Source organism: Amblyomma americanum, chromosome 1 (genome assembly GCF_052857255.1).
Source record: "Amblyomma americanum isolate KBUSLIRL-KWMA chromosome 1, ASM5285725v1, whole genome shotgun sequence".
In the NCBI taxonomy this organism is placed as follows: Eukaryota; Metazoa; Arthropoda; class Arachnida; order Ixodida; family Ixodidae; genus Amblyomma; species Amblyomma americanum.
In genome coordinates, this window is record NC_135497.1 from 136,692,849 (window position 1) to 136,720,535 (window position 27,687).

Below are 27,687 nucleotides of genomic sequence, written 5' to 3' on the forward strand. Positions count from 1 at the left end.
AATAAACATTCCCCTATGCACCTTGGTTTCCGTGGCTGTTGGCTCCCTTCATAGGTTTGTCAAACGAGCCCCTCATTTCTTTTACCTTGTCTGCTAATAGCTTAACGAGGGTATCGGTTCTCGCAGTCTTGGTGCCATAGGTAGCATAAGAGGGCTCTCGCGCAGTTTCCGCCCTCGCCGTTAGGTGACGTTCCACGTCACACTCGCGGTAACACAGGAGGTGCTACGTCCGCCGCTATGGACGAGGGTGGCGCTGGTGAACACTCGCAAGGTTCGCTTACACCCAATAAACATACATACCCACGAGAGCAGCGGACTGGATGGCCGTCGCCGGAGGTCGTGGGTTCGGATCCCTATGGCGGCATGGTTGCTTTTTGCTGCTTTATAACTAATTTTCTTTAAGTGATAGATTAATCTAAGTATTATTATCCCACTGATCAGCCCTATACATTATAAAAAAAATTAAACATTTCCCCGTGCACCTTGGTTTCGGTGACCGATGCACGGCCACGTCTCGGCGAAGAAACAGATTCCTCAAAACATTCTTGTCCAGAAGATTTGGTTGGCGCAAACGAAACGGATGGGATTGGAATTAAAACTGAGCTCTCTAATGCAGCGTCCATCAGAGCTCCCTGAGAACCCTGGGCTCGTAAAAACCCCTTAATTATTTGCAGTCTTTTTTTTTTAAAGCGAAGGATTTATAATCACTCGGTATTACTTGTCAGTGCTTACACCGCTATTTTTGCGTGTCTTGCACCACTTCGACGCCAGTGGCTCGTGTTCTCCCGTTTAGGTAAATAGGGCCACTCCACGGAGTATTGAGTTCTCGGGGGAAGTGCGTGCTCTGAGTGGCTGTCGGAGCACGTCTCGCGCATCAGCTAAAGGTCAGTGCTGCTCTCCCCGGTACTCCCACCCACTGCCTCCTTTCCGTGGTTCCCGATACCCGAGCGTTTGACGGCGGCAAGCAGGGAGAGGACCACGAGTGCCTCGTGGGAAGGAGGATTGTGTTGCTCCTTTTGGGGCGAAAATAAAAGCCGGGAGCTCCTCTCGTTTACAATATTGACAAACACCGCCAAACAGAATAGAGCCCTTTGCACGCTGTTAGACCAGCTTCACCGCATTAACACTTGCTACCTGGTTTTTTGCATACATGCGCGCAAGCGAGGGCTGCGCCTCAGGTACTTGGTGTGACCAATACGTTCGAGCGAAATGATAAAAAAAAGACTTCTGTGACATGTGGGTGTTTTCCAATAACAGCGACGAAAAAGTAAAGAGAAAGTGGATGTGCTATAAAGCGGATGGAACATGGATGCAGTGGAACAGTTGCAATCCAGTACGGGCGCGAAAGCACGCTTTTACAAAGGGCGACTTAGTCTAAGAAAGTTATGCCCCGGAGAATGCAGTTCCAGTGATCAAAAGTGGCGATGCAACGGCTTGGTGCGTCGCCAGCGCGCTGCTTGCGCGCGCACCACCACAAAGTTAAAAGCATGCCGTCGACGAGCGCTTTTTTCTTGCAAGAAGATGCCCGAGTAATGAAAGAAAATGGACGGGCCCGAATGCGGTTTTGTAGCGAGAGCTACACTGGCCTACCAGTCGAGCATTTCGCGGTGGCTGTAAGAGACCAGTTGTGCGCATGCGCCGTTACCATGGCAACCGCAGTCAGGTGCGGCCGCGGCGGCGGCCGCGCGCCCGCTCCACCGTCGGAGCCGCGTGCTTCGTCGCCGCCTCGCCGCATGGCGCTCTATCACTCGCGTCGCATGCGCAGCATTGCGTATAAAAGAAGGAAATGTAATGGGCGGCTTTACCACAACGTTTCACATGGATGCAGAGAAGGAGAGTCTGGTAGACGGCGGTATAGACAAGAGAAGATTAACTCTTCTCGAGGTTTCCGCCTGGCACTTGGCTACTCAACAAAGAGAGAACGAGCGTAAGAAGTCGAACAGAGCAGCGGAGACGCCCAAACAGAGAAAGAAACGGCTTGCCGAAAGAGATGCCAGACTGCCGAGCGCAATAGACGGCGCATAACTGCCGAGGTGGAGCCCAATGTCTCTCATTGCTAAACATAGTGAGCACAACAAGCTCAGCCAAGGAAACGTACCTCTCGCTACCTGGCATAGCCGAGCGAAGCCATTGCCAATTTTGTTTGCTCTCCTTAGCAGAATAGAAACGATCAAGCTCATCGCGGCATACGGTAGTGAGAGCGGCCCGTTTCGTAAGAGAGGTCGACCGTCTTACGACGCGAAGGCTATGAAAACAACCGTCTAGAAGAAACAGCGGCCGAGAGCCATCCGTCCCTTGCAATAATGGCTTTACTCATTCATACATTTACACTCTCGCCCTTTGTGCGCCAAAACTCGAGCGGGAGACGCCCGCAAGAGAAATTTTCAGGCGCCTTTAAGGCTCTATAACCAGCTGTACATCTTTATGGTCATCACTGACAATTGTACGAATGTTTAGGTCTTGGACAGCACCTGTAGTTTAATGTTGTGACTGTGCCTTGGTCACTACAGCTGCATTTGGACCAGGATCATGGAATTGGTTTGATCATAGGAAGGTTGTGGCCAAGTACTACACCAGGATGGCCAAATCCTGCTCTGGTGAGAGAGTGCGTTGTCTGTGCTGGTCACCGAGATCAGGTGGCGCACTCCAGGCCTGGTTATGCAATTCCATCGACACGCGGATTTATTTTTTTTTGAAACCCGGTGGAGAATTGCGCGGCACCAGGATTCGAACCCCGGTCCTCTTGCACGCGAGGCGGATGATCTACCTCTACGCCATCGCTGCATCCAGGATATCACCAGGATATCGCCCACAACGAGGATATTGCCAGGATATCGCCAAGATTTGACTAGGATATCGCCACACATCTATGCGGTATGTTTGGCATTACATATCTGCTAGTTTGTTTTTGTCTTGTTCTTTTTGTGGAAATGAGGTGACGTGCGCGTTAAGTTACACGCGTTTCACTTGCAGTTCTCTTTCCTCTATTTGTTCAACTTTTGCAATTAGTAAGAGTTACAGGCCAAAAATTTTTTTTACATGACATTCTGTGTGACATTCCCTCTATTCTTCAATGACAGATTTCTGTTGGTGACTGAAACTGGTTCCAATTTAACTCTTTAACTACTACTATTTAGGAGTAAACTGTGTTTCCTTCCACCAATTAAACAGGTAAATTCAGGAGGTCGGCTCTATAGACTCGTGCTGCCGCCACCTAGGCAAGCTACCTTCCGAAAACATTTGTATTCTTTTTAAAAAGAATTTATAATGCTTGGAGTTAACTTGATCACTACTATTAGGACATTTTGAGGAGCTTACAAAGATGATTCTATGTTTCAAGACCCGCTGTCTGACACTGCGGCGTACTGATAAGCCGTAAGTAGAAAACTGATCCAAACATATTGATGTTCCGTGAGCGGAATTCATCAGTTTTCCCATCCTGTGACCCTTGAAAGCGTAAACTACGATAGGACAGTTTGAGAGGCAGCTTACTCCACTTTCTGGCTCTCACATTTACATCCCCCAATGCTGTGTTATTAACAGGAGTGGCACAGTTTTGGACTAGAACAAGGATGTTACTCTACGACTTTCAGTTCAGAAAATCTTGATGTTGGTATATTTTGTGACAAGTGCATGCTGCAAGCCTGATCGTATACTTGAGCATCGAAAATAAAAATGGCATGACACTACAAGCGCCGTCTGTGACAGAAAACCATGATACCCTGTTCGCTATACCTTTATTTGACAAAACAAATCAGAAATAAAAATGGGCGTACGTGCTTTGAGTGAGTCACATGACCCAGGGAAACAAATGTGTTTATTTATTTATTTATTTTCAATACTGCAGGCCCCTTTACGGGGCCCTAGCAGGTGGGCATACACAACAGTTACAATGAGGCAAGAACTACATCACACAACACAAGGAAATTTCAAAATGCGGCAAGGACACATGCAAAGATAAATCTGGTAGAACAGTGGTTCATTTGCCTACTTGAGGACAAACTATGTACAATCGGCTGCAGACAAGGTTACCATATGAAGTGATCAAACACGGCTAACAGTGAACAACATGCACGTAGAAGCGGAAAAAAAAAAAAAACCTTGGCGCTCAAGACAAGATAAGTATATGTTGGAAACAATAATAATACTGAAGGATAGCGGACAATTGAACCCAGGAAAACAAACTATGACTACGCAAGGGGTGATGCACTGATTAAGACGACAAGAAAGAACGGATGTGAAACGGATTATCAATACCCAGAGGCCCATGTGCATCACTGAGAGCGTTACTCTGCGGCAATACCGGCCTCGAGCCTTGTAGCGAACGTTGTTAAGGTCGGCGCATGAGTAATCGAGGCATCCAGTTTGTTCCATTCTCGGATGGCTACAGGAAAAAATGAATGTTTAAGTGCATCTGTGCGATAGGAATAATCAGTTAGAGTGAGCGCATGTTTGTGTCGTGTCGGTCGAGTCTGGGACGGGCAAATATATTTTGACACATTGATGTTATAATCGTTATGCAACAGTTGGTACAAAAATTTTAAACGCGCGTGCTTTGCTCTCATTGATAGCGTCGGGAGTCCTGAAATAGCTGCAAGGTTCGATGGGGAGTCAGTACGCTTATATTTGTTATGGATGAACCGTAGTGCCTTTCTTTGTATTTTTTCTAGTTTTGCTATGTTAGTGGTTGTTTGCGGAAACCAAACAGTGTGAGCGTACTCTAAAATAGGTCTTATGAAAGTTTTGTATGCTAGGAGTTTAGTAGATGCTGGTGCGAGTCGGATGCATCTTCTCAAAAAAAACAGTTTTCGTAAGGCTGCCGATGTTACATTAGCGATGTGTACGTCCCATCTAAAGTCAGCGGTTAGTGTAACACCAAGATACTTATGCTGGGAGACTTTCATGAGTGGCGTACCGTGAATGCTGTAAGGGAAAGATGAGGATACTTTTTTCCTGGTTACTGTCATGCACACTGATTTTTTAGAATTGACGGTCATCTGCCATCTATCACACCAATCCACCACAGCGTCAAGTGACTGGGAAAGCGCAATGTGGTCTTCCGGACTTTCTATTTTCCTGTAGATGATGCAGTCGTCTGCAAATAGCTTAATGTTACATTTAATCTGAGTGGTTATATCGTTAATATAGATAAGGAAGAGAAGTGGGCCAAGAACGGAGCCTTGCGGAACTCCCGAAGTGACCGCGGTTATTTTAGAAGGCATATTTTGAAAGATTACAAATTGAGAACGGTTAGATAGAAACTCTTTGATCCAACCCAGAACTTCCCCCCGCCCGATCATGCACTGCAGCTTTGCGATTAGTTTGTTATGGCACACGCAATCAAACGCTTTGGAAAAATCTAGTAGTAATATATCAGTTTGACTGCAGGTATCAATGCTGAGGGCCAAGTCATGAACGACTTCGATTAACTGAGTGATAGTCGACAGCCCTCGGCGGAAACCATGCTGGTCAGGTGATATCAACTTATTATGCTCTAGAAAATCTGTTAGATGTTTTGAGATTATGTGTTCGAAAACTTTACATGCTGTGCTAGTCAGTGAAATGGGCCTGAAGTTTGATGCACTACTGATATCTCCTCCTTTATGGATCGGAATGATTTTCGCCAGCTTCCAGTCATTCGGTAGTTTTGACACAGCAAGTGATTTGCGGAATATTATGCCGAGATATTTGCTGCACCATTCGGCGTATCTTTTCAAAAATGCATTGGGTATGTTATCAGGCCCGCTGGCTTTCTTCGTATCGATGTTCAAGAGAAGATTGAAAATTCCGTCATCAGTTATGTTTATTTCTCTGATATCTGAAGTTCGGGTGGTTGCCATCTGGGGAATAACGCCATTATCGGTGGTAAATACGGACTGAAAAAAGTCATTAAAGTAATTAGCCTTCGCACTGTTTTCCTCTGGTGTCTGTTCGTGTCCTGCTGTGTTTCTATTGCGGAAGTGGTTCCAGAACCTGTGTGGGCTATAAGTAAGGAAGTCAGGCAGCGTAACACTAAAGTAGTATTCCTTTGATTTCATCATTTTATCCTTGAAGATTTCAACTGCACTGGCTAATTTTTGTGTTCTGTCGGGGTTAGTACCTTTGGACTTAATAGAGCGACGCAGCCTTTTCACTTTGCGTTTTGCATGAATGACCTCTCGCGTGATCCACGGGTTCTTTGTTTTAACGCGCTTGTTTTTTGAGGGGACATATCTGCATATACAGAAAAAAATGATTTCCTTGAACTGGAGCCAGAGGGAGTTTACATCTGAGCTTGCTTCAGATGCTGCTTCGGTAAACATCTGAAACTCGTGTGCAAGATGTGTTGTTATACTAGCGTCGTCGGCTCTATTAAAATTACTTACTGTCGATTGGGAGGAGCGGGTTGTTATTAGAATATTGAGTGGTAACTCGCAGACTGGTATACTGTGATCAGAAATTCCGTCGATTATGTCAAGCTTAGTCTGGTGTGTTGGGAAGTTCTCGCTTACTAGTATTAGATCGAGAATGCTTTTTGCTGTGCCTAGTATGCGAGTTGGACGGGAGACTGTTTGATATAGATTAAAATTCAGCATTAAATCAATGAGTGCATCTGAGGCCGGATCAGTATGGTGCAAGGTACCCCAGTCAATATCCGGAAGGTTAAAATCGCCCATGATGATTAGTCTAGAGTTCCGTACGTGCTCTTGCATATAATCGTGTACAGCACTCAAGCAATCATGTCCGGAAGAGGGGCTCCGATAAACACATCCCACGACAATGCTGACGCCATCACATAGAATCTTGCAAAACACTGCCTCTGCTCCCGGGATGTCCGGCAGAGGGATAAAGGAAAAGTGGTTCTTTATCAATAACGCAACGCCACCACCCCGGGAAAGCCTATCTTTACGTATCACTGAGTAGTTCGGAGGGAAGATTTCTTGACTACCAATATCACTCGAGAGCCACGTTTCTGTGACAGCCACAATATCTGGATCTTGGTCAATGAGGACAATTTCGAGTTGCTCTACTTTATTCACTACACTTCTGGCATTTATGTTCAATAATTTTATTTTTTTGAATTTGCTCTTCGACGCGTCATTCGGGGGCTGGAGACGTTGTCGTTTTGGCTTTCTCGGGTAGTTGCTTTGTCGTTTTTTTTCCCAAACGGCACTTTCACTGCGTTTTCACTGTCCCAGACAAATGCTTGACCATTAATGTACAATTTATTAAAGGAAAGGGACACTTTGTCGCCATTGTCCCGGTTAGGCTTCGCGCTGTCCCACAACTTTTTCCGAATATCTCTAATTTTCCGCGAGAAATCTTCGCCAATGGACAGATCGGAATTTTTAAGCTTGAAGCCTCGTTTCAGTATTTTTTAAGGGGCTTGCGCAGTTGTCGAGTTTTTTGCAGACGCCACCTCACTCATCCCGGCCGACATGGGAAGGAGCGCTTGTTTTGACACGTACAAGACTCGATACCATCTACAACGTCGCTGTTTGCGCACCACAAGAGCGGAAACAACGGCCCACTTTCCCGTTTCTCAGTAAGCGTTTTTGCGGCGTCCTTTTCAACAGCAGGGGGCTGGTCACGCGTGGCACGTGACAGCCGACAAAACCAACGCCTCCGCCCCCCCCCCCCCCCCACGTCCCTTGTTTTAACATTTGTTTTCACTACTTTTTTTTTCACGCTCTTTTACCACTGCGAGAGGCGCGCGGACGCGCCTCGTCATTCTTGAAGAAAAGGTCGGCGCTTCGGAGCAGGCAGGAGGACTGTTTAGGGGCGCGCTTGCAGCAACAGCAATAAAGCGAGGCCCGAACTGAACTCCTGAAAAACGAGCGCTAAAATGCGCGCGCACGGAAAAACGAAAGCCATTTCAGCGTTGCCGGCGCCGCGACTACACTTGCTCACGCCGAATCGATCGGCCTTCACGTAGAAGCGCTTTCTGTACATGTGGCGGCTTCTTGTTCCCAATAGGGCAATTGAGAGATGAAATGACGCCCGCATACGAAACCAATACTCGCAAAAAAGGGGGTCCACTGCTAGCTGCTGTAATCGACTGAGATGGAGCTCCAAGTCACACGAAACATGCTACCGTCGACAGTGTACTAAAGAGAAAAAACTGACCTGAATTCACGCTTAAAATGCGTTCGACACACATCAAAGGGCGTCGGTAAAGGCGCCGGTGCGAAATGTAAGCAAACTTGCTCTCTTATGACTGAATAGTCCTTTTTCACTACAAAAACGCGACGTCAGGTCGCTCGGAAACTTATCAAAACATTCCACGCGCAGAGGAAAACACAAAAACGTGCCATCGGGTGCAGCCAGCTGAGCCTTGGAACTTTCAACCGATGGTGCAGGCATCTTGCTGAAAAACTGAGCAAAAACAAAGGAAAACAAAACTAAAAACGAATACAGCAGCCTCAAAGAGCACTCACAAACAGTCGTGAAGCATCCTCAGCTTACTGCGTCTTCTATAATTTTATCTGAACCCGGGCTGCCCACGCGAGCTTGGTGGGAAAGTGGGCGGAACCCGCACAGAAGCTGTCGTTGAAGCTACTGGGCAGGACTATTGACAGGAGCACCGAGGAAGGCGCTGAAAAGCAAAACAATAAGGGCGGCCGGAGGATAAGGAAGTGCGCCTGCGAGCAAGGAAACCTAGCCAGTTCTGGGGTGCCGATAAATCGAACGCAGTGCGTACAGTTTCCCAAGTTCCACTGGACTGGGCTCTCGGCATGAGCACACAGCCCCCCCCCCCCCCCCCCCCGACTTTCGAGTGCCAACAAACTTGCATCGCCGGCACGGCTGCCTGTCTCCAAAGTTCCCAGTATCTGATTTCTCTCAACCGGCGAAGAGGAGAAGGGTTCCGCATTAAACATGAATGGACGGGGACACCCTGAAGTACGGCTCAAGAAACACTCGCGGAAGCCCTCGACTTTGGGGCGCGCTGCTCCGAGCTTCCGCTATCTCGGTGCTCTGGCGAGCACGCTGCCTGCGTCGGCGGCCTCGCGTCGAAAGCTGGGCAAACAGTGCTCATTCCCGGACATACGGTCCACGCCATCGATCTCGGATACGAATAGTTAGTGTTCGTGATGTGAGCCGGCAACCAAAGGTCGCATCCTGCCGCACCTTTAGTTAGAGATGAAACTCAGAAACGGCAGGGCAACAGCAGCGTTCGGTTAAACGGCACAGACAAAGAATATTAATATAAAATATTTCGCAGTTCACGATGACTGAGGTGGCTTTACATTGTAGCAGATGACTACGCGTGAAGAGTAGCGCAAGAAGTCAAGAAGTACATTCCTCAGCTTGTCTGTCCGAACAAGAACTCTTTGGAAGGAGATTTTGACTGTGGAGAGCGCTGACATAAACTGAGCTTTCAGCGTTCCCAAAAGGATGCACATCGCTGTGTTGCTGTGTCAAGTACACTAAGGGGGATGGACCGCGTCAGGATCTCTGCGCGTTTTGCCCTCCCCCTCAAGTATGTCTTCATGCTTAGAATAAAGACATACCTATCCAACATGCCTAAACATCTCATACACGCACACCTGTACAAGCACATGCACAAATTAGTACGCGCTACACATCTGCATTGCTAAAATGCTTTCTTGAAGCACGCATAAATTACTAAAATACCTGTTAAGTAGCCTAACCCTAGCGCCTGGATTTAGGGGTACCGTATACCACAAGGGGAAAAAAAAGTTTGACGAATATTATGCTTCTGCACTGAATATAATGCCTTAAAAACAAATAAATATCCAGAGATGTCTTTTACGCGAGTTGTATTGGCGAATTCTATCGGGCTTTCTTATAGCTCAACTTTTGACCGCACTTTCGCCGAACAAAGCGCAGCAGAAATAAGAGCACCGGTACTGCTGAGAATGCACTGAGGCTAGGCTAATGAAACGAAGTATGAGTGTCCTTTCAATGAATATTTGTGCTACACAAACTTGTTTTGTAACACGCGCAGGAATTAACTGTCGCAAATTTAAAATAAAAAAAAAGCCGTGAGTTATACTGGCCGTTGCAGGAGGATTTCGGTTTCGCAAAACAGCTGCAAGTGCCGTTTCAATAAATAAGTGTTTTGAAAAAAAAAAACATGTGTACAACACTTTTTCTTGAGACGCCCCTATAACCGTGCCATTGTTCATGTCATGCTTCTCAGATGAATGTGAAGTTCGCGGTAAAGTGAAAATGTTTGGCCATCCCCCACACTTTCGGCGAATGCGCCCGCGGAAGAGACGAAAGACCCCAGAAGGAAGACTGGCGACCTCCTGCGGCGAGCAACGCCCATTCTGTTATGCCCCGGATTAAGTTGATTGCCCTGGATTAAGAAGCAAAAATATGGCGTAGTGAACGCTTCATGGCGTGAGACGCGGCGTGGTCTTACGACTGCTGTGCGGAGCAGTGCTGAAACCAATTCCCTCATGAACGCACCCCCGCGGTTTGCCTTCCGTGCGTACTGCGTACGCTTCACTTTTCCTTGCAAAAAAAAAAAAAAGAAAAGAGAGAAAAGCAGTAGCATCGTACGTAGTAAACATCTTCTGTGAAGTCCTTCCTTCCATGACTTACGCTTCTATTAACCGTGAGCCGATATGCTTCGCCCACTTGAACTTTCCTCACGAGCCCTTGCTCGTTTTTTTTTTATTGCCTGTAACGGTGATCAATCTCCAAGACTTCATACTTCGTAAAATATTACTTACAAGACGAGAGGCACTCCAAGAGTTCATACTTCGTAAAATATTACTTACAAGACGAGAGGCATGATTTCTCGCGACATATCTTTCTTGTTCACGAATTTAAAAGGAGAGCGGCTGCGATGCGCCACTGTGACAAATGTCGCCGCGGTTGAAGACCGGATGGGGGGGGGGGGGGGGGGGCTCTTTGCTGCTCAGCACGAGTACGAGGGTTCAAATCCGGCAGCGGCGACCCTATTTTGGCCGAAGATGCAACGTCGAACGATTGTGCTCCAAGTTCAGTGCATGGAAAATAACCCTAAGGTGGTCAGCATGAATCCAGGGCCCTCGAATACACAGCATGCGTCATAGCACACGTGTAGCTTTGCGCAACAGCCTTGATAACTGGTCGAGCTAGCATATCTCACACATTAGATACAGACCACGGGGGCAGAAAATGCACAGCAAAACGCATGAGCTTTATCCTGTGCTGAAAGCTGGACAGCGCCGAGTCAGGGTCTGTCTTGTGTGTTCTCTTCTCTTCATGCTTGGCAGCGCAAAAAAAAAAAAAAAAACGAGGACAAAAGCGAACGAGGAGACACAACACAAGATCGTTTTTTTGCGCTGCCAAGTATGAATCCACACCAACTAGCCCAACTTTCTGTTCTTATTCTCTTCTCTTGTCTGACTCGAGCGTGCGCGAGACACAACACAAGATCGTTTTTTTTGCGCTGCCAAGTATGAATCCACACCAACTAGCCCAACTTTCTGTTCTTATTCTCTTCTCTTGTCTGACTCGAGCGTGCGCATCAGATCTCCGAGCGTATATTTGGGACCTAAAAGGCATTGCTTGAAATTATTGTTTAACGCCATGAAAACGACAACTAGATCTCATGAACAGTTCGTTGGTGGCAATATTCTTTATAGGCTGTTACCAAGAATGGAAGATATTGTTGCACACGGGCGAATTACATATGCAGATTCCAGCACCGCGGCTTTTTGCAGCTAGCATATCGTTATTTTGTCGCCGCTGAGTTGCTTCAGTTGTTCGCCCGGGTCCCTGGGTGTGACACCCCGTGTGCTGAATACCACTGGCACTGCAGCTGCTGACTTGTGCCGGCGTCTCTGCACGTTCATATTCGGATCCTCGTACTTCATGATTATTTAAAGTTACCTCTGGCATACCGCCATAAAAAGGTACGGTGATGCCAACGGTTCACACCGGCTTTTTCTTCACGACGGTCAAGTCGAGTATATTAGGCTCCAGCCTTTTGCTCGTTTAAATCCGGAATTTACAAAGTACTTCAATGCGCTGGTTTTCCAACACTTTCTCAAGGTTGTGATCCCACCAGATTCTAATTCTTGGACAGGTTTCAGTGGATAGTCTTAGGCACTGCGTTGGACCTTTGTAATAATTTTGTGCAATCTTCTTGCTGCAGCTGATCACATTCTCGATGGTTTCACCCCCTTCTTTGCGTAGCCCACATTGGAATTCATATTACTATTGTCAATATTATTGAAAGAAGCAATAGCTAGCTACAATCATTAGTTGTGTGTGCTTATGGATACAGACTGATGAGGTGATTAAAATCCGTCTGTACTTTGTGCCTCACAGGGCTACAAGTTGCGCCTTTTAGCTAAGCGAACACGTCTGAGAGGCGTTTTCAACGACGGATGTTTTATCCTTTTTTTTAAAGCGTGCCGATTCACAAAAATTTGCAAAACTGGTGATAGTTTTGGACAACGAAAACTATCCACACTAAAAAAAAGATTACCTATGGCCGTTAACAGATGTCAGCTACTAAGCTATGAATGAGCGAAACTCGAAAAATGTTGCACCTTTCATTAGTATTTCATATACTGAGCATCATACCATAAACAAATTCTAAATAAAAATACATCAATAAAAATAACTAGAATTTCTAAACTGGCAAAGTATACATTGCTTCTATCAAATCTAACATAACCGTACTCATTATTCGGCGCATATGCGGCAGTGTTCGGGGACTGCTGTAATATTCGCAGTTTCTTCAGTCGGAAGAGGTTTATTATAAGCCACTAGCTATAAATGTGCGCTCCCGCTCTGACTTGCACAATTCAAGAGTTTCTTTCTAATCTGCAAACGACGCGCACGTTGTAGTGACATCATCCCACAGTCCTAAAATAAAACCGTTTTTTTTTATTAAAGTGGCATTTACATTTTCGTTTATTTTTGTGGAGTACAGATTTTCCACTTCTCTTTTAGCTCAGACTGTCGGTCTGCGCCGTCGACAATGATGTGCCGAAGCCAACGCAGCCTCTCTCTCTTTTTCTTTGTTTACAGTTTTTTGCTGAAAGCATGCCATTGTGGGATAGCAGACTGGGAAGCTATTTCAGACATACTGGCGTTCAATGAAGCATAGAAAAAAAGAAAAAACGAAGCAGACGCAAAAAAAAATAGCCCGAACTCACACCGATGCATTTAATTAAGCTTGGCGCACAAACCGCGGAGCCAGCGCGAAACTCAGCTCCGAGTCGTTGACCACGGGGGCGGAGGCGCGTAACAAAGATGGGTGTGATGCTTCGCTAACAGCAGCCAGATCGGAAAAGAACCCTTCGTCTCAGGTTCCTGCAGGAAGGATTCATGCGCCTGCTTAGTGATGACTTCTGGGCGCGCTTGCTAAGGGCCGATTGCCGCTAATCCCTCCCAGCCGTGCGTTTTAGGCATTCATGCGAAAAGTGACGCAAGCACCCGTGCTCTAGGTGCGTTTGACGGCAATTACGTCCTCTTTGCCGTCTGGCTTCTAAAAGTGGAACGCTAGAACAGCTCATTTTCGTGCGATAGCGCGCACGGCGCTGCGGGCATCTACCAAATGCGAACATAGTCGCAGGAGACTCGACAGAGAGGCTTTCAACAAGCAGCAAGATTAAGGCGCGGTCGCTTAAGTCCACGGCTCTCCTGCGCACGTTTGGGCGAAATTCTGAGCCGGACCATTGGAAACCTTGCGGTGACACAAGGTTGGTTTAAAAACGATGGAAGGATGTATCAACCGGCTGGCCTTAGCTACGCTGTCGTTAACAAAGTAGTTGTGGGAACGTCACGCACACCCAGATATTTATTGTGTGGTGCATTTAGTGCTGAAGATTTTGATGGCTTGATGGGTTTTCGCGCTCCAAAGAGACAGGCGTTATAAGAGGTGTAGTATTGGAGGGCTCTAGATTATTGCGAACCGAACGGGGTACTTTGGCGTGCATCGTAATCTCAGTGCAAGCCATAATATTTGTGCTGGAGGACAATAAATGAAAATCTGAATTTTGCAGTAGTTGAATATTTCTGAAATGCTTGGGCCTAAATTTTCAAAAGGAACTAGTGTCTGCAGGGTACCGCTGTGAGCTTCACAGAACGCTTCATTTTTAATGCGAAAACATTTCTTGTCGCATGAGTGGCGTGTACAGGACCTGTCAGCAAAGCGTGTCCGCACAAAATGACCATCCGGAAAAAGAAATTCTCAGGCATTGCGGTTGGAGCCCAGGCCCTCTGTGTGCCAGGCAGGCACTGAACGCATACCTCACGAAGGGTCACTGGTTCAGCCATGTTAGAGGGGCGCGAACTGAACCCGCTGCGCTGGGTACGACTGCGTGTTCAGGACGTGCACTGATGTTAAACAACGATGACTTGTAAAAAAAAAAAAGTTGCTGACGACACCCATGGGTCACGTGATAAGTGCCATGTGACGACGATGACTTGCAAAAGAGTTGCTGACGTTCGAAGGAAAATGCTTTCGCATTTCTCCAATGCAGCTGACTGCAGTGCTCTACAGTTTTTGTGCACTGCCAAAAAAAACACTCTGACACCAGTGACACCCGAAGAAAGCATTGTTACCATAGGACTCATCTCATTCTAAGTTCGTAAAACGTGGCATTGCATCTTCTTGTCTTAGGTAGCCCTTGCAAAGTCGTGCACGCCTAGGGTCAAATTTAGTTTTGACCACCAGGTTTAACGTTTGGAGCGAGCCGGATTCCCGAGATCGGTAATTGGTTCTGTGGCGGAGTCGCTGCTTAAAGAATTTAGTAGGCTTGAGAGGGCCGTCGATGTTCCTCACCTCACGCTGGCAAGAGAAAAAATACTTTTTCAAGTCATTCCATATGTGCACAAGCTATCGCACAATGTCAAGAGGGTGGCTAATAAGTTCGGAGTTGATGTCGTTTTTACAGCCCCCTTGAAAATTGTCCCGCCTGTGCGCTATATATGACCAGCAGGTGCCAAGGCAAAAGGGCAAAGAAGAACAAATGTGTTACAAAACACCAAACTCAGGTTTGTGCTTTGCACTGCTGGTGTGGTGTATAAGATTCCGCTCTGCTGTGGGTCTGTGTACATAGGCCAGACAGGGCGCTGTCTAAATGACAGGCTCAGAGAGCATGCCAATTCCTTGGGCGCAAGTGGTGGCTCAAACCTGTCTTTGCATTGTCTCAAATGGAAACACTACACCGATATGAATAAGGAGAAGAAACAGCAGTGCCGTCCTCTCCTCTGTTTTACAGTTGTTATCGGGAGAGCTTCCGATAGGCTGGCCCGGGAAATTGTAGAGGCCCTTAAAATTAGTACTACGGAAGGCTGCGTGAGTAAGGCATCGGTGGCCCTTCTCAAAAAAAAAAAACTTGCTTTTCTACGCAATAGATAGCCCGCTTTTGTTCTCCGCAATAAATAGCTCGCTTTTTTTGTTCTATTCCGCTAAGTTCGGATATTATTCTGCTTCTGCCTATCTTTGATGCAATTCTTACTGTACCTACGTGCGTGCTCTTTGTTCCCACACGTGATGCTCTGAAATTTGTACGCTTGGGCCCTTTCTGCTTCTTAAGGCAATGTATCGTTTCTGAAAATACAGTTGCAAGTTTCCGCTCGTGTGTGTGCGCGTGTTTCCCCCTCCAGGCCTGTGTTATTCTGCGCAGTTTTTTTTTTAAATATGTCGCTGCGCCAACTGGCCCAACGGTCTACCCTATTAATAAATTGTGTGTTCTCGGAAATGGAATTCGTGACCACGATCACTGGGCACGTTATGTTCCCCGTGGAACAGGAGATTCCTTTACTTGTCGGTAATTAGCCATCTCCTGCACTAGCCACAGTAACTTTGTGCAAGCACGTTTTTTAAATCGCATCAATCACCTGACTGACAGCTGTGGCAACGTTTCTCTCCAGCAGCAAGTTTCGTGACCGCTTAAATACAGATAGAAGTTATTATCCTGGCTTTAGATGACATTATCTTGCTTCTCAACACAATCATGAAACATTTCTCTGAAGCAGTATGCCTCTCTCCGCCTGGTTTTTGTCTGCGTAGGTAGTATATGTTATGACAATCGCCGCCTTTTGAATTATGAAATGAGCTTGCGGCGTGTCGCAGCTGATGACCTCATGCACCTATTATCTGATTATATTGAAATCTAGGTCAAGTGCGGCCGTGAGTCGACATAAGCAAAGAGTGCCACGTTGAAGAGCGTAGTGCTCGACCCACCACCCCGCAGGGCGCCATGTGAAGCGAGGTAAAAGACTGATCCATCCTCGACCAAAACGAAGGAAGGCTTATCAGATAAAATAAATGCTGGAAAACGCATAAAGATTTCCTGCGGCTCCCCAAACTTTCTCGATAGCTTAATGAACCACACTCTCTGAAATCAGTCTCTGACGTCTAGCAACAGTACCCCTTTTGAAGTCTGTCCAGACAATTTTATGCCTGATGGAAGTAAAATGTGCAGCAAAGTTCTTTTGCACAATATACATTGTTTTTCCGAACGCGTGTATTTTTTTATATAATAGTTTGCATTGGTACTTATCTGCTGTAGCGTGAGTGGCCATTTTGAGAGCCCGACATAACATCACAAAACGTGATATCATGTCTTTCTAGGTACTTCTCAATATCTGTTATCTGTTACCTTCAGGGCGCCACTAGCTCGAGAGTTCGAACGGTGGAGTGGAGACCTGCCAAGTTTGACGACTAGAACCAATTAGCTAGACTTTCACTCGCCATGCAGCGGGAGTGCCATGCTTTACACTTCATTTTAGAAAGCGCTGGTTATGCTATGGTCTGAAACGGTAATATAGTTTTGGGACGACGGTGGATATTTTTTTAAACGCCTGACAGGTGAGCGAAATAAGCCGGACTAAGCGTTAAAAATATATCATGGCGGGCTTTACGATTGTGAGAGATTGGAATTGTTAACTCGAAAGCATTACATGGCTGTTAGGCAACGAAACCCAGCGTCAGTGTTAACCAGCAGCAAAGGTCCTAAAAATTTCAGGTCACGTCACCGTGGTACCAAAGAAAAATAAATTTTCTTACGGAATTCAACCAATTCAGCAAAGACCTTCAGACTGCGAGGCGAGCACGCAACCCATAGGCCACAAAACCGCATTGCTTCTTGATGAACAAAGGGGAACCTAGTGTATGCGTTGCCGTATGCGACTACATACTAATGGTAGGTGTGTTATTAGAAAGAAAGAGAATTTTTTAGGTATGTAAAAAATAAACAAAATAAAAATAAAACCAATGCTCTCACATTTAAAGTGCGTAAGTGGCCTTACGTGCCCTCCGTAATATTTGTTGTCGCTGTTGTCGCCACGAGACCTTGTAAGTTTTATGAACGCGCGAATCTGAACTAATTCCTCAAGTGACCAATAAACTGAAATGGGAAATTTTTGTATAAGTTTTAGGGAAGCTGTCGATACATGGGCACAGTGTAACAGTGCTACAGCATTGAAAAACTTATGGCCGCCTCGTAGCTTCTTTGTAGAGGATGTGGAAAATATACTGCATGCGACTTCCACACACAAAGAAAGAAACATTGAATGGGGCGCTGGAACGCGTCTGTAGTAGCTTGTTTATTTCGAGACAACAGTGTAATATTTCGTAAGTAATTAACAATTAATATATTTTGTTCCTTGCAACTGACCTGCATATTATTAGTGCGCGGCCTATATTACAGTCAACCTATTTCTAGACTTGAATCTGCGCAATTACGCTGAACCTAATTTAATTCAATCGAACTGCTATAGAACAGCCGGAGCAACGAAGACACCTTTCAAGTTGTTATAACCAAAATTCAAAGAAAAAATTGGCGGGCGTTTTAGCATTTCTAAGCCCGAAATATTGTGCGAAAGCACGGTTTTCTGCAGGTGGACACCACCACCACGTACCTGAAAGCGCGAGTGAGGTGTCCAATGACCCAGAGAGCCAGGTGTGCGCCTTTGCTTTCAATGAATCCAATGAACGCCGGCAGCCCATTGTCTGTAGTGACCCTCTCAGAGGCTTCACGTCCCCCTTTCGATATTGCGGCGTAGGAGGCTAATAGTGCTTTCGTACTAAAAACTTGCAGTTAACATTTGCCGCAAAAAATTATGTTCCCACAATCGAACCCTCTTCATTTTCTAGATTCGCTAAGGAGCCTCGGTCTCCTCTAGCCGCGATCATTGCCATGAGGTGAGCCTACCTCGCTGCCATTTAGCAAGATATTTTAACTTATTGTTCACTAAAAGCAGTACCGCCTGAAATAAACAACCCTCATCACGCACAAACACAAGAGACATGATTTGATTATCAAAGTGGAAATACCTGTTATTATTGCGACCTTGCTGCACGTTCGGTGAGATTTAAAAAAAAAAATTCAAGTTTTCTTGATCTTGTGTTTCGCATTGTCATGGCTATTATTTTTCTTCTTCCAATGAATGGCCCTGTCGTATAAATTGTATATGTACAGCTTTTGTCAAAAACATGCACGCGACGCAGTTCTCTTTTGGGGCAGGCAGCTGGGCTCGCGGCTTTGCATAATTAACGCATATACGGCACTTCTGGGTTATGCCAGATATCAAACAAGAAAAAAAAATATTTTACTCCGGAGTGAGGCGGGAAACGAACCTATTCGAGCTTGAAATATTTCCCGCGCGCACTGTACATGGGACATGACCTGCATTTCTTTTGATCACTGTATTAAAACTAAAAAGTACCCACAAACAAATTCTAGCTCTTCAAATACGCGTCAACGTAATTGGTACTGGCAATCTTTCTTTGCGTATGCGTCGTTTTCTCATCAAGCTTTACGAAGTTTCATATCCAAAGTGAATATAATGTAGGCAGCCAAACTTTGCGAGATGCGGGAGTTAGGGATGAAAAAAAAAAATACTTCGGTGCCATCGCGTGAGCCAATTGCCTGAAATTCCTCATGAGGTGTCGGAATCTTCCACACGCTGGCGTCAATACCAGCCGACTAGGCAGTGAGAAAACGCTGAAATAAATTTGTTCCCTAGCACGCTTCCGGTTACGCATCCAGGTATACCCTCGCAGTACACTGCAGCCGCAGTTCAATATCAGTCCACTTCCAGCGAGCCCACCTTGAGAGGCTTGGGGAAAGTAGAAGTCGCCTTTCGGTTCGGGGACGCGCGGGGGCGTCGCGGCGCCATGGCGCGGACCCCATCCCGGCGCTCTTCTTTTATTTAGCGTGGTGCCTCTGGCGAGCGCTTCCCGCCAAATCACGGCCGAGGCTGTTGGTCGGCCGCCCTCCCCCGGGTCAAGGATGCGGTTCCAATCTCAGGCGAGTGACGCTTAACAAGCGACGCCGGCGGCAGCAGCGGGCGTCGTGGGTTCCGCCAAATATGCGCCTCGCACGCACGGGGACGGCGACGCGAACTGCGGAGAGGGAGGCCCTCGCGCAGCCACAGGCGCTCAAAATCGGTCGGCCGCGCGGTGAATAATGAAGCCGGGCGGCCGGGTGCAACTCGCGAGCCGCCGGGGCGGAGGCCTGCTCGGCCCGCTGCCGAAGCCGCCCAACGGACGCGCGCACTGGCCCGCCCAGAGCGCCGGAATTCTCACCTAATTACCCGGCAAACGACCGGCTTTGGGAGCGGCCGCCTTGCAAGGGCCGACACGCCACGGCACCGCGCGGGGGAGGGGCGGGGGGGAGGGGGGCACCCAAGAAGATGTGCGCCCCCCCCCCCCTCCTCTCCCGGGCCGATAGGCGCACGAATTTCACTGGTCAATTCTTCGCAGGACGCCCATCTGGGCTCCGGGCACTCAGGCGACCCTATACCTCCCCAACGATGGGTCGGCCACTGATTGCAGGCGCCGCCGAAATCTGCGGTCGCCAGCGAATAACGGCCGCGGAACGTTGGCCAAGGCTTGCAACACACTTGGCATTCAGGAATCCTGCGGCGGCTATTCTCTCTCATCGCTCGCAGAACAAAACAGTCGACTCCTAACCACCTCCTCAGCTGTCCTCGCGGTTTCAGCCCCCCCCCCCCCCCCCCCCAATCACACACGCATACGCAATAATCGTGAATCGCCCTGTTTACTCGCGTAACTTTCTTTAAGAAATCTAATCCACACTTTTTAAGCATTATTCGGCGCAGCACTCGTCCACCAGGAAGTGTAGGAATAATTTTTTCGGTCCTGCGACATGCCTCGCGACAATGAAAAAGCCAGACCTCTGACGCTGTAAGCCATAATAACTACTGCTGGTCGTTTTGCTGACGGCGCAAAATCGCGCAGACAGCAGCGTTGTTTACCAGAGGTCAAATGAAATGATGTAAGGTTTGGTGTCAGAAACTCTCCGTTACATAAAAGGTGCCTGAAGCGGCACCTGCTTACTTCTTTGAAACTTAGCATACGCCACGGTGGCTGAGTGGTTATGGCGCTCGGCTGCTGACTCGAAAGACGCGGGTTCGATCCCGGCCGCGGCGGTGGAATTTCGATGGAGGCGAAATTCTAGAGGCCCGTGTACTGTGCGAGGTCAGCGCACGTTAAAGAGCCCAAGGTGGTCGAAATTATCCGGAGCCCTCCTCTACTACGTCCCTCGTAGCCTGAGTGCTTTGGGACGTAAACCCCATAAAATCAAATCAAATCTTTGAAACTTCGAACCAGCATCAAGGGCAAAGGATAGCATGACATGCGGTTTTCTTGCGCGCTTCTTCTATGTCTTCGCCCTTCCCACTAATGCTAAGTTTCAATGATGAACCACCAACTCGCCCAAATTTCTGCATTACTGCTTACTTCCTTCGCGTATTGTTGCTGAGGGCTCTAGCACTTGTCCCGCTCCAATATTTCAAAGCCCGTAAAAAGCACGCAAAAATAGCCAGCTTTTGAAAGGAAATTATACTTCTCATGACTGGTGAAAAAAAGTAACAGTAGAACACACACACACACACACACACACACACACACACACACACACACACACACACACACACACACACACACACACACACACACACACACACACACACACACACACACACACACACACACACACACACACACACACACACACACACACACACACACACACACACACACACACACACACGCACGCACGCACGCACGCACGCACGCACGCACGCACGCACGCACGCACGCACGCACGCACGCACGCACGCACGCACGCACGCACACACACACACACACACACACACACACACACACACACACACACACACACACACACACACACACACACACACACACACACGAATAAAAAACGTATGTGAAGTACGATGAAACACGGAACATCGCCGCCACGGTGGCTCAGTGGTTATGGCACTCGGCTGCTGACCCGAAAGACGCGGGTTCGATCCCGGCCACGGCGGTAGAATTTCGATGGAGGCGAGATTCTAGAGGTACATGTACTGTGCGGTATTAGTGCACGTTGAAGAAGCCCAGGTGGTTGAAATTTCCGGAGCCCTTCACTACGGCGTCTCTCATAGCCTGATTCGCTTTGGGACGTTAAATCCTCATAAACCAAATCGAAACACGAACAGTTGGTAGAGCTGTCATTGTCAGTGGACCTGATTCACTCGAAACAGAAATTTTGGTAAATGACACCAAGGTAGCTTTTTGGTATTACAAATAATGTACAGAAGCGCTTCGTCTGCATTTAGGTACCATAAATTTATCTACACTTCAAGATAAATTGATGCGGCTGAACGCACGCTGCCGTTTCCCAAGCCTGCTAGTATATATGGGCAAAGAGAAACCGAGGCGAAAGAAAGATGCTCACGAACTCATTTATTACCATTTAATTTTGAAGCAGCCGAAGCGACTTGGCCGCTCCTGTAGTGCGAGCTCTTCCTGCAAACTGGCTCAAAGGTAGGTCTTTTCCCTCAGTAGACACATTACGTGCATTTGACACTCACCGTGGGAATAAGCACAAGAAACATTACTGCAGTACATTAGATTACACTCTTGCCATCCAGGTGGCACTACCTAGCATCTTGTTCCCTCGATGACAGCTGGCTCTGGGTAACAAAAGCTGCCGATGCGCAAAGCGTTCGCTCGTAAATAGAAGAACTTCAACGGTGGCGCCACAATTTTCTTTCTTTTCCACTTTCCGCATCTGCGCACCTTACTTTTTTGCTCAATTTTTTAGTGCAGCCGGCAAGAGGAAATCGTTTTCCTGAAAGTGCACTATGCAACTTAATGGTTTCGCATTTCCGACGCAGAAAGACCGCCTTCCGCAGCGCGGCTGAAATGACACACCCCCATTTTCATTCCTTCCAAGCTCGAAGTTTGTCGTGTTTCCTTGTTATTGCCTTTTTTTACGTGCTTCAGCAATGTTACAACATAGCAAGAGCAAAAATATTACCCAGTAAGCACTATAGTTGAGAAGTCCATGTCTTAGGATGTACAAAAAAGATTGATCGCTTGAATACTGAATGAGCAAGCAGTTAATGTATGTGTCGAAATGCATTGAAAGCAATGGAAAGAATATTTTTACCTGAAAAAAAGAGAACAACAGAAGGCCCAAGGCTACTCACCATTCCTTGCTTTATTTCAGCGTGTTTGCGCTTCTACTTTTTAGCTCGTGTTAGGGAAAGAATACAAGTGAGCCAAGCAAGGAAATAACGTGCACCAGCCAATCACGCTTTTCAACACAGTGTTGAGAGCGAGTTTGAAAAAAAAAACAATCTGTTCGAAACCAAAAAGTTAGGCTCGATAAGCTTTGAAATGACCGCCTCAAAAATCTTTGGCGTTCGGATAGGCTACACTCGTGTCAGAATTTATGCCCGACTTAAACGGCTACTGCTCCGGCGCTACTTCGACACTTCACTGACGACCTAGATTAAGGACGGGCTCCAGGAATACTGCCAAGGACGCGAGCTGCCAGCGCGAATTCTTGAAGGGAATGAGGCGACTCTGAGCTTTTATTATTTCTCGCCGTTCCTGCTAGAAAAGCCATCTTCATTCCTCGCCAAGTTCTTTTCTCAGCGATTCACTGCAATCTCTCGTAATTGTTCACTTGTAATTAAACACGAGGGATCACTAGACGGAACACAAGAGCTCAGCATTTTTTCTTCTTCGCTTTGCTCCTTTGCCCCTCGTCGGAGGCGAACAAATCACAAAGCATCCCATTAACGGCCATGTCCGGTCGTTGCCTCTTTTCGTCCTCGTGCTATCATTTCTTTCATTCCCTCTTTGTTTTTCTTCTGCAGCGCAGGATGACTGCGCCCAAAACCATTCTCGTTCCTCCTTTGGCGAAGTCTTTTATTTGCCTCCGGGGTTCCAGTAGAAAGATATCAGTTTTCCTTGCAGGCAAAAAAAAAAAGGATGAAGAAAGAGAGGAAGGAATGAAGGGAAGTTTTTAACGATGCAAAATTAACATGCCGCGAGTGTTTCTCTGCTTTGGAAATAATCGCCAGGAAATGGATGAAGAAAAACTGATCAGAAACAATCTGGAGACTGGCGAGCGAAGACGGGAACGCTTATCAGCTAGAGCTAGAATTTGAACTGCCAAGAGAAGCAGATATGCTTAATACGACGCTGGGATACGAATATCTGTTGTTAGCGTCGCACATCGAACTTTATTAAGAAATGTAAATGGGGTGTGAAGAGCAGATTTGCTGTGATCCCGCTCGCAGCAGAGCAAGTTACGATGACAGAGTTTATAAGCCGTCAGGGGCGCAAGGGACTTTCGTGTTAATTCTCTCCCTCTCTTACACTATATATATAGCAGACAAGGTTAGGGGAATGCGGGGCTAGTTTGACAAATACGTGAAGGAAGCCAACAGTCACCGTAATTAAGGTGCATAGGGGATCTTTTTTAATTTATAGTGCGGATTAGTGAGAGAATAATACTTCGATTAACCTTTGATTCAAAGATAACTAGAAAGAAAGTAGTTTTCTTTAAATCAAAGATTAATCGAAGTATTATTCTCTCACTAATCCGCACTATAAATTAAAAAAAGATCCCCTATGCACCTTAATTACGGTGACTGTTGGCTTCCTTGGTGACGTTTTTTTTTGGGCTTCAATTAGATTACATTTTATGTTATACTAACATAATGCCTGTATCAATCTGCAGCCGCACGGCATTACAAGTTTTAAGCTAATAACTGTCAGCACGTATCAGTAAACTCGTTCATTACCTGGCAGTCTTTCAAACACCTAAAGAAAACATAGGAAGTACGCAACTAGCATTACTCCTTTCGATGAAACTACTAAATAACGTTGGTAACTGTTATCTCTAAAAAACAGGACATTTTGAGCCCTTTTCTTCGCAAACACCACAGGCTTGGTGTGTTCATCGTAAGGCATTCATAATCATGCTGCCACTGGGCGAAGATATTAACTGCACTCGGTATATTTGTACTGAAGTAGATTACTTGAACGCAGATAGTGTCGCCCCATACATGCACTGAAAATTTAAGAACCACGCTCGGAAGCTCATCTAGCTCACGTGGCTTCAGTTAATGACCCCGAGAAAATTATTCGCGATTAAAGGAACCATTAATTATTAGTGCGGTTAATCGATCAATCTCCTAGCCTTAATATTCAGCCGCCGGGGTGGCTCAGTGGCAGATGCGTGAGCATAAAATTGCAGAGGTGTCGTGTATATTATCATCATGGAACCGCATGGTCGATAAGCCGTGGCTCACGTTGAATGGTAAGCAAAAAAAAAACTTGTTCTGATAGCTCGCTCTCCCCTGCGAAAATCTACGTGTTCAGTAATAGTCTACAGCGCTGCAACAGTTGTCGTTCCTAATTTTTCCGCGACGTAGCTTTAGGACAAGAATATCCTAATTAGCCGTAATAATCATCTAGCATCGGTTTAACATGAACAGCTATGACGTATGTATATTTCTCGCCGCTGAATTCACAGCAGAAGCATTATACAATCAAATTTAAATTTATTGGAAAGCTCATGAAAGGTATGTTTTGAGTCCCGCTACCGGCGCGTCACACAATAACCTTTTTGGGATGTAAGTATTTTGAGTGGCAGCTTACTTTTATCAGTCTTGAAACAAATGTTTATGGTTTGTGGGGGTTTAACGTCCCAAAGCGACTGACTCACGCTATGAGGGACGCCGTTTTGAAGGGCTCCGGAAATTAGGACCACCTGTGGTTCTTTAACGTGCGCTGACATCGCACAGTACGCGGGCCTCTAGAATTTCGCCTCCATCGAAATTCGACCACCGCGGTCGGGATCGAACTCTGGTCTCTCGGGTCAGCAGCCGAGCGCCAAAACCACTGAGCCACCGTGGCGGCTTGAAATAAAAGGGCTGTTTCAAATAAATTTTATCCCGCCGTGGTGGCTCAGTGGTTATGGCGCTCGGCTGCTGGCCCGAAAGACGCGGGTTCGATCCCGGCCGCGGTAGTCGAATTTCGATGGAGGCGAAATTCTAGAGGCCCGTGTACTGTGCGATGTCAGCGCACGTTAAAGAACCACAGGTGGTCGAGATTTCTGGAGCCCCAAAATTTCTGGGGCCCTTCACTGCGGCGTCTTTCATAGCCTCAGTCGCTTTGGGATGTTAAACCAAACAAAATCTATTTTATCCAATCTAAACAGAATAATGAAGGCCCATAAGTGTCCCAGATTGTTTGAATGAGTTCCGTCTTTAGATATTACCCGGATTATTTTATTTTCATACCTTGCCACAAATATCGCACACAAAAGAAGAAAAACAATTGAATCACACTAGAAATGCAGGCTGCTTCGTGTTTTAAACTCAATATTTGGACTTTAATGGAATGAATCGTTTGTGTTGCGATACTACGCAAAACAAACAAATTAAAGTGGCTGGAGAGAAAAATTTAGACTACGTTTGACTGACAGTGCATAACGAAACTTTCCGGAACTGTGCGGTCTTTTTCAGAAAAGACAGTGAGGTGCATATTTACGCATTTTTCGCACTGCCTTTAGCGGAAAATTACGAAAAGCCCTTAAGTCAGAAATACTGCTTTATAGCAGAGTCTGCGCGTTATGAGAGAGATATGCTCGAGTCTGCTCCAGGGACTCCAAAAGGTTAATTGATTATTTAGCGACATCAGAAAAATAATTTTTTCGTGAGCTATTATTAACTCCAACACTTCCTGACGCGTTAAAAATCAAGAAAAGAAAGGAAGCGCCGAGCTGATTTAGCGTGGGTTTTCTGAACTGAATCAACGAAGCCATGAAAGTAGGGAAGCGATGCAACATTATCTTTTCTTGCTTTTCCTTACGCTAGATTCAAAGGACATACAGAATCTAGCCAAATAAAAAAACAATACCGAAAAATTCAACCGGGACTGATTGGGAAGACAAATTCCTCGGATCTATTTCGGGTATGTCTTAAAGCTTACATAAACTGTGATGCGCGCGCCTAACACAGGAAACAGGAAGTAATTTTCTTCCGCCAAGTGCGGTTAGTTATAACCATAGACATTAAAGGCCGTACAAGACAGGGCTAACTTCTAGGCCAAAGTAATTACGCAGAAAAATCTAAGTAGGAGCATAAACTTGCAGCCTTAATAAGCCACCTTGCCGCAGCTTTAAAAGTTTAGGTCCAACTTTAGAACTGCAGTGCCCAAGCATAGAATAAACTTGCATGTCGAGCAGCTTCCCTGTTGGCTCTAACCTGAGGGGTACGTCTGAATATCTGCACTAATGAGCTCTAGAGCATGTTCTGGTTATCAAGAAAATGGACGTTGCTTTCATATCCGCAGCTTCTTTCCTCGCCTTTCTCTTCAGAAAACCAGCAGTGTTTCGATATTAGCTCAAGTAAGAAATAATGAAAGGTTTGCCTATAGTCCATGAGTGACTTTTTACATTTTCTTGCAAAGGCTAAATGTACTATAACCACAGTGGAGTGAAATCAAGAACAATATTAACAAGAGTATCGCTTTTGTCGCAAAATATTACCACCTTGAGGAGACCTTTTCTTCCGCAATTTTTATGGAGCGAAAGGCCAATCTCAGTGTTATTTGCGAGGTGACCACAGTGAGACAACTTTACCGTTTTTTCTTTAGACACATGCAGAAGATTCGAAGAAGGAAAAAAGGCAGCGGCAAGTGGGGCGCGTCAAATAAAGACGCTTGACTGGAAGAAACTTGAGTTTTTCCAATGACACTGCCAGAGTATCGGGGTGGGTGCAGAAGCTGTGGACGCGATCTGCGGCCCACGGCCCGCCGTATCGCTACCGCCTCCGCGGGCCACAGATTTCGTCCAGTGGGTTTGGCAACGTTACGGCCGCGAGGCTGACCGCTCAAAGACACGCACCTTGGTCGTGGTAGCGCAGCAACGTGCCGTGACAACCTAGAAGCAGCGTCCAGGAGAGAAGCGTGACGAGCGTCCACGAGGCGTGCATGAGTGGCGACGTGGTCCGCAGGGCAGAGGCAGCTGTCCGAGCGCCGGGCAAGCGGCGCGCCGTGAAGACGCGACCGGAGAGCGCCAATCGGCTCAGCGGACTGCTCAGAGCTGAGCGGCGTAATCCCAAGAGCGCGCGGTCTGCGGCGGGCGCCTGAGCAGCAGCGGGCCAAAGCGCATGTCGAGCGTTCGCTGCCGTAGCTGGGACTGGCGGCCTGCGGGACAGGTCGGGCAACCAACAGCGGCCGCGCGGCGCGCGCAGTGCGCGCCGCGGTGCGGGTGGGGCCCGAACCAGGGCCCGAACCGGGGCCGCCCTCACCCTTGGCTCCCAAGAAAGTGGTGGCGCCGGAGAGGGGGACCTGACGCCGCCGAGCGAAGAGCAACATTTATTCAATAAATGCTATTCACGCTGAGTCTGCATGCACGGGCCGCGGGAATACGTGCCGGGTGAGGA

The 27,687-nt window shown here is 46.9% G+C and overlaps 1 protein-coding gene across 2 annotated transcripts in view; it reads right to left on the reverse strand.

Annotated features, from left to right (window-relative positions):
* Nucleotides 1-27,436, reverse strand: part of LOC144136190 (neural cell adhesion molecule 1-like) — a 408,281-nt gene extending 380,845 nt beyond the window's left edge. Inside the window, exon 1 of one of the 2 annotated variants that reach the window (XR_013315572.1) lies at nucleotides 27,147-27,436. Coding sequence is in view for 1 of the 2 variants with exons in the window: in XM_077668279.1 (XP_077524405.1) it covers nucleotides 27,147-27,234 (88 nt within the window). In the remaining variant the exon portion in view is untranslated. The remainder of the gene's footprint in view (nucleotides 1-27,146) is intronic. The other variant, XM_077668279.1, reaches the window with a different exon arrangement.
* Nucleotides 27,437-27,687: the final 251 nt, after the last annotated feature.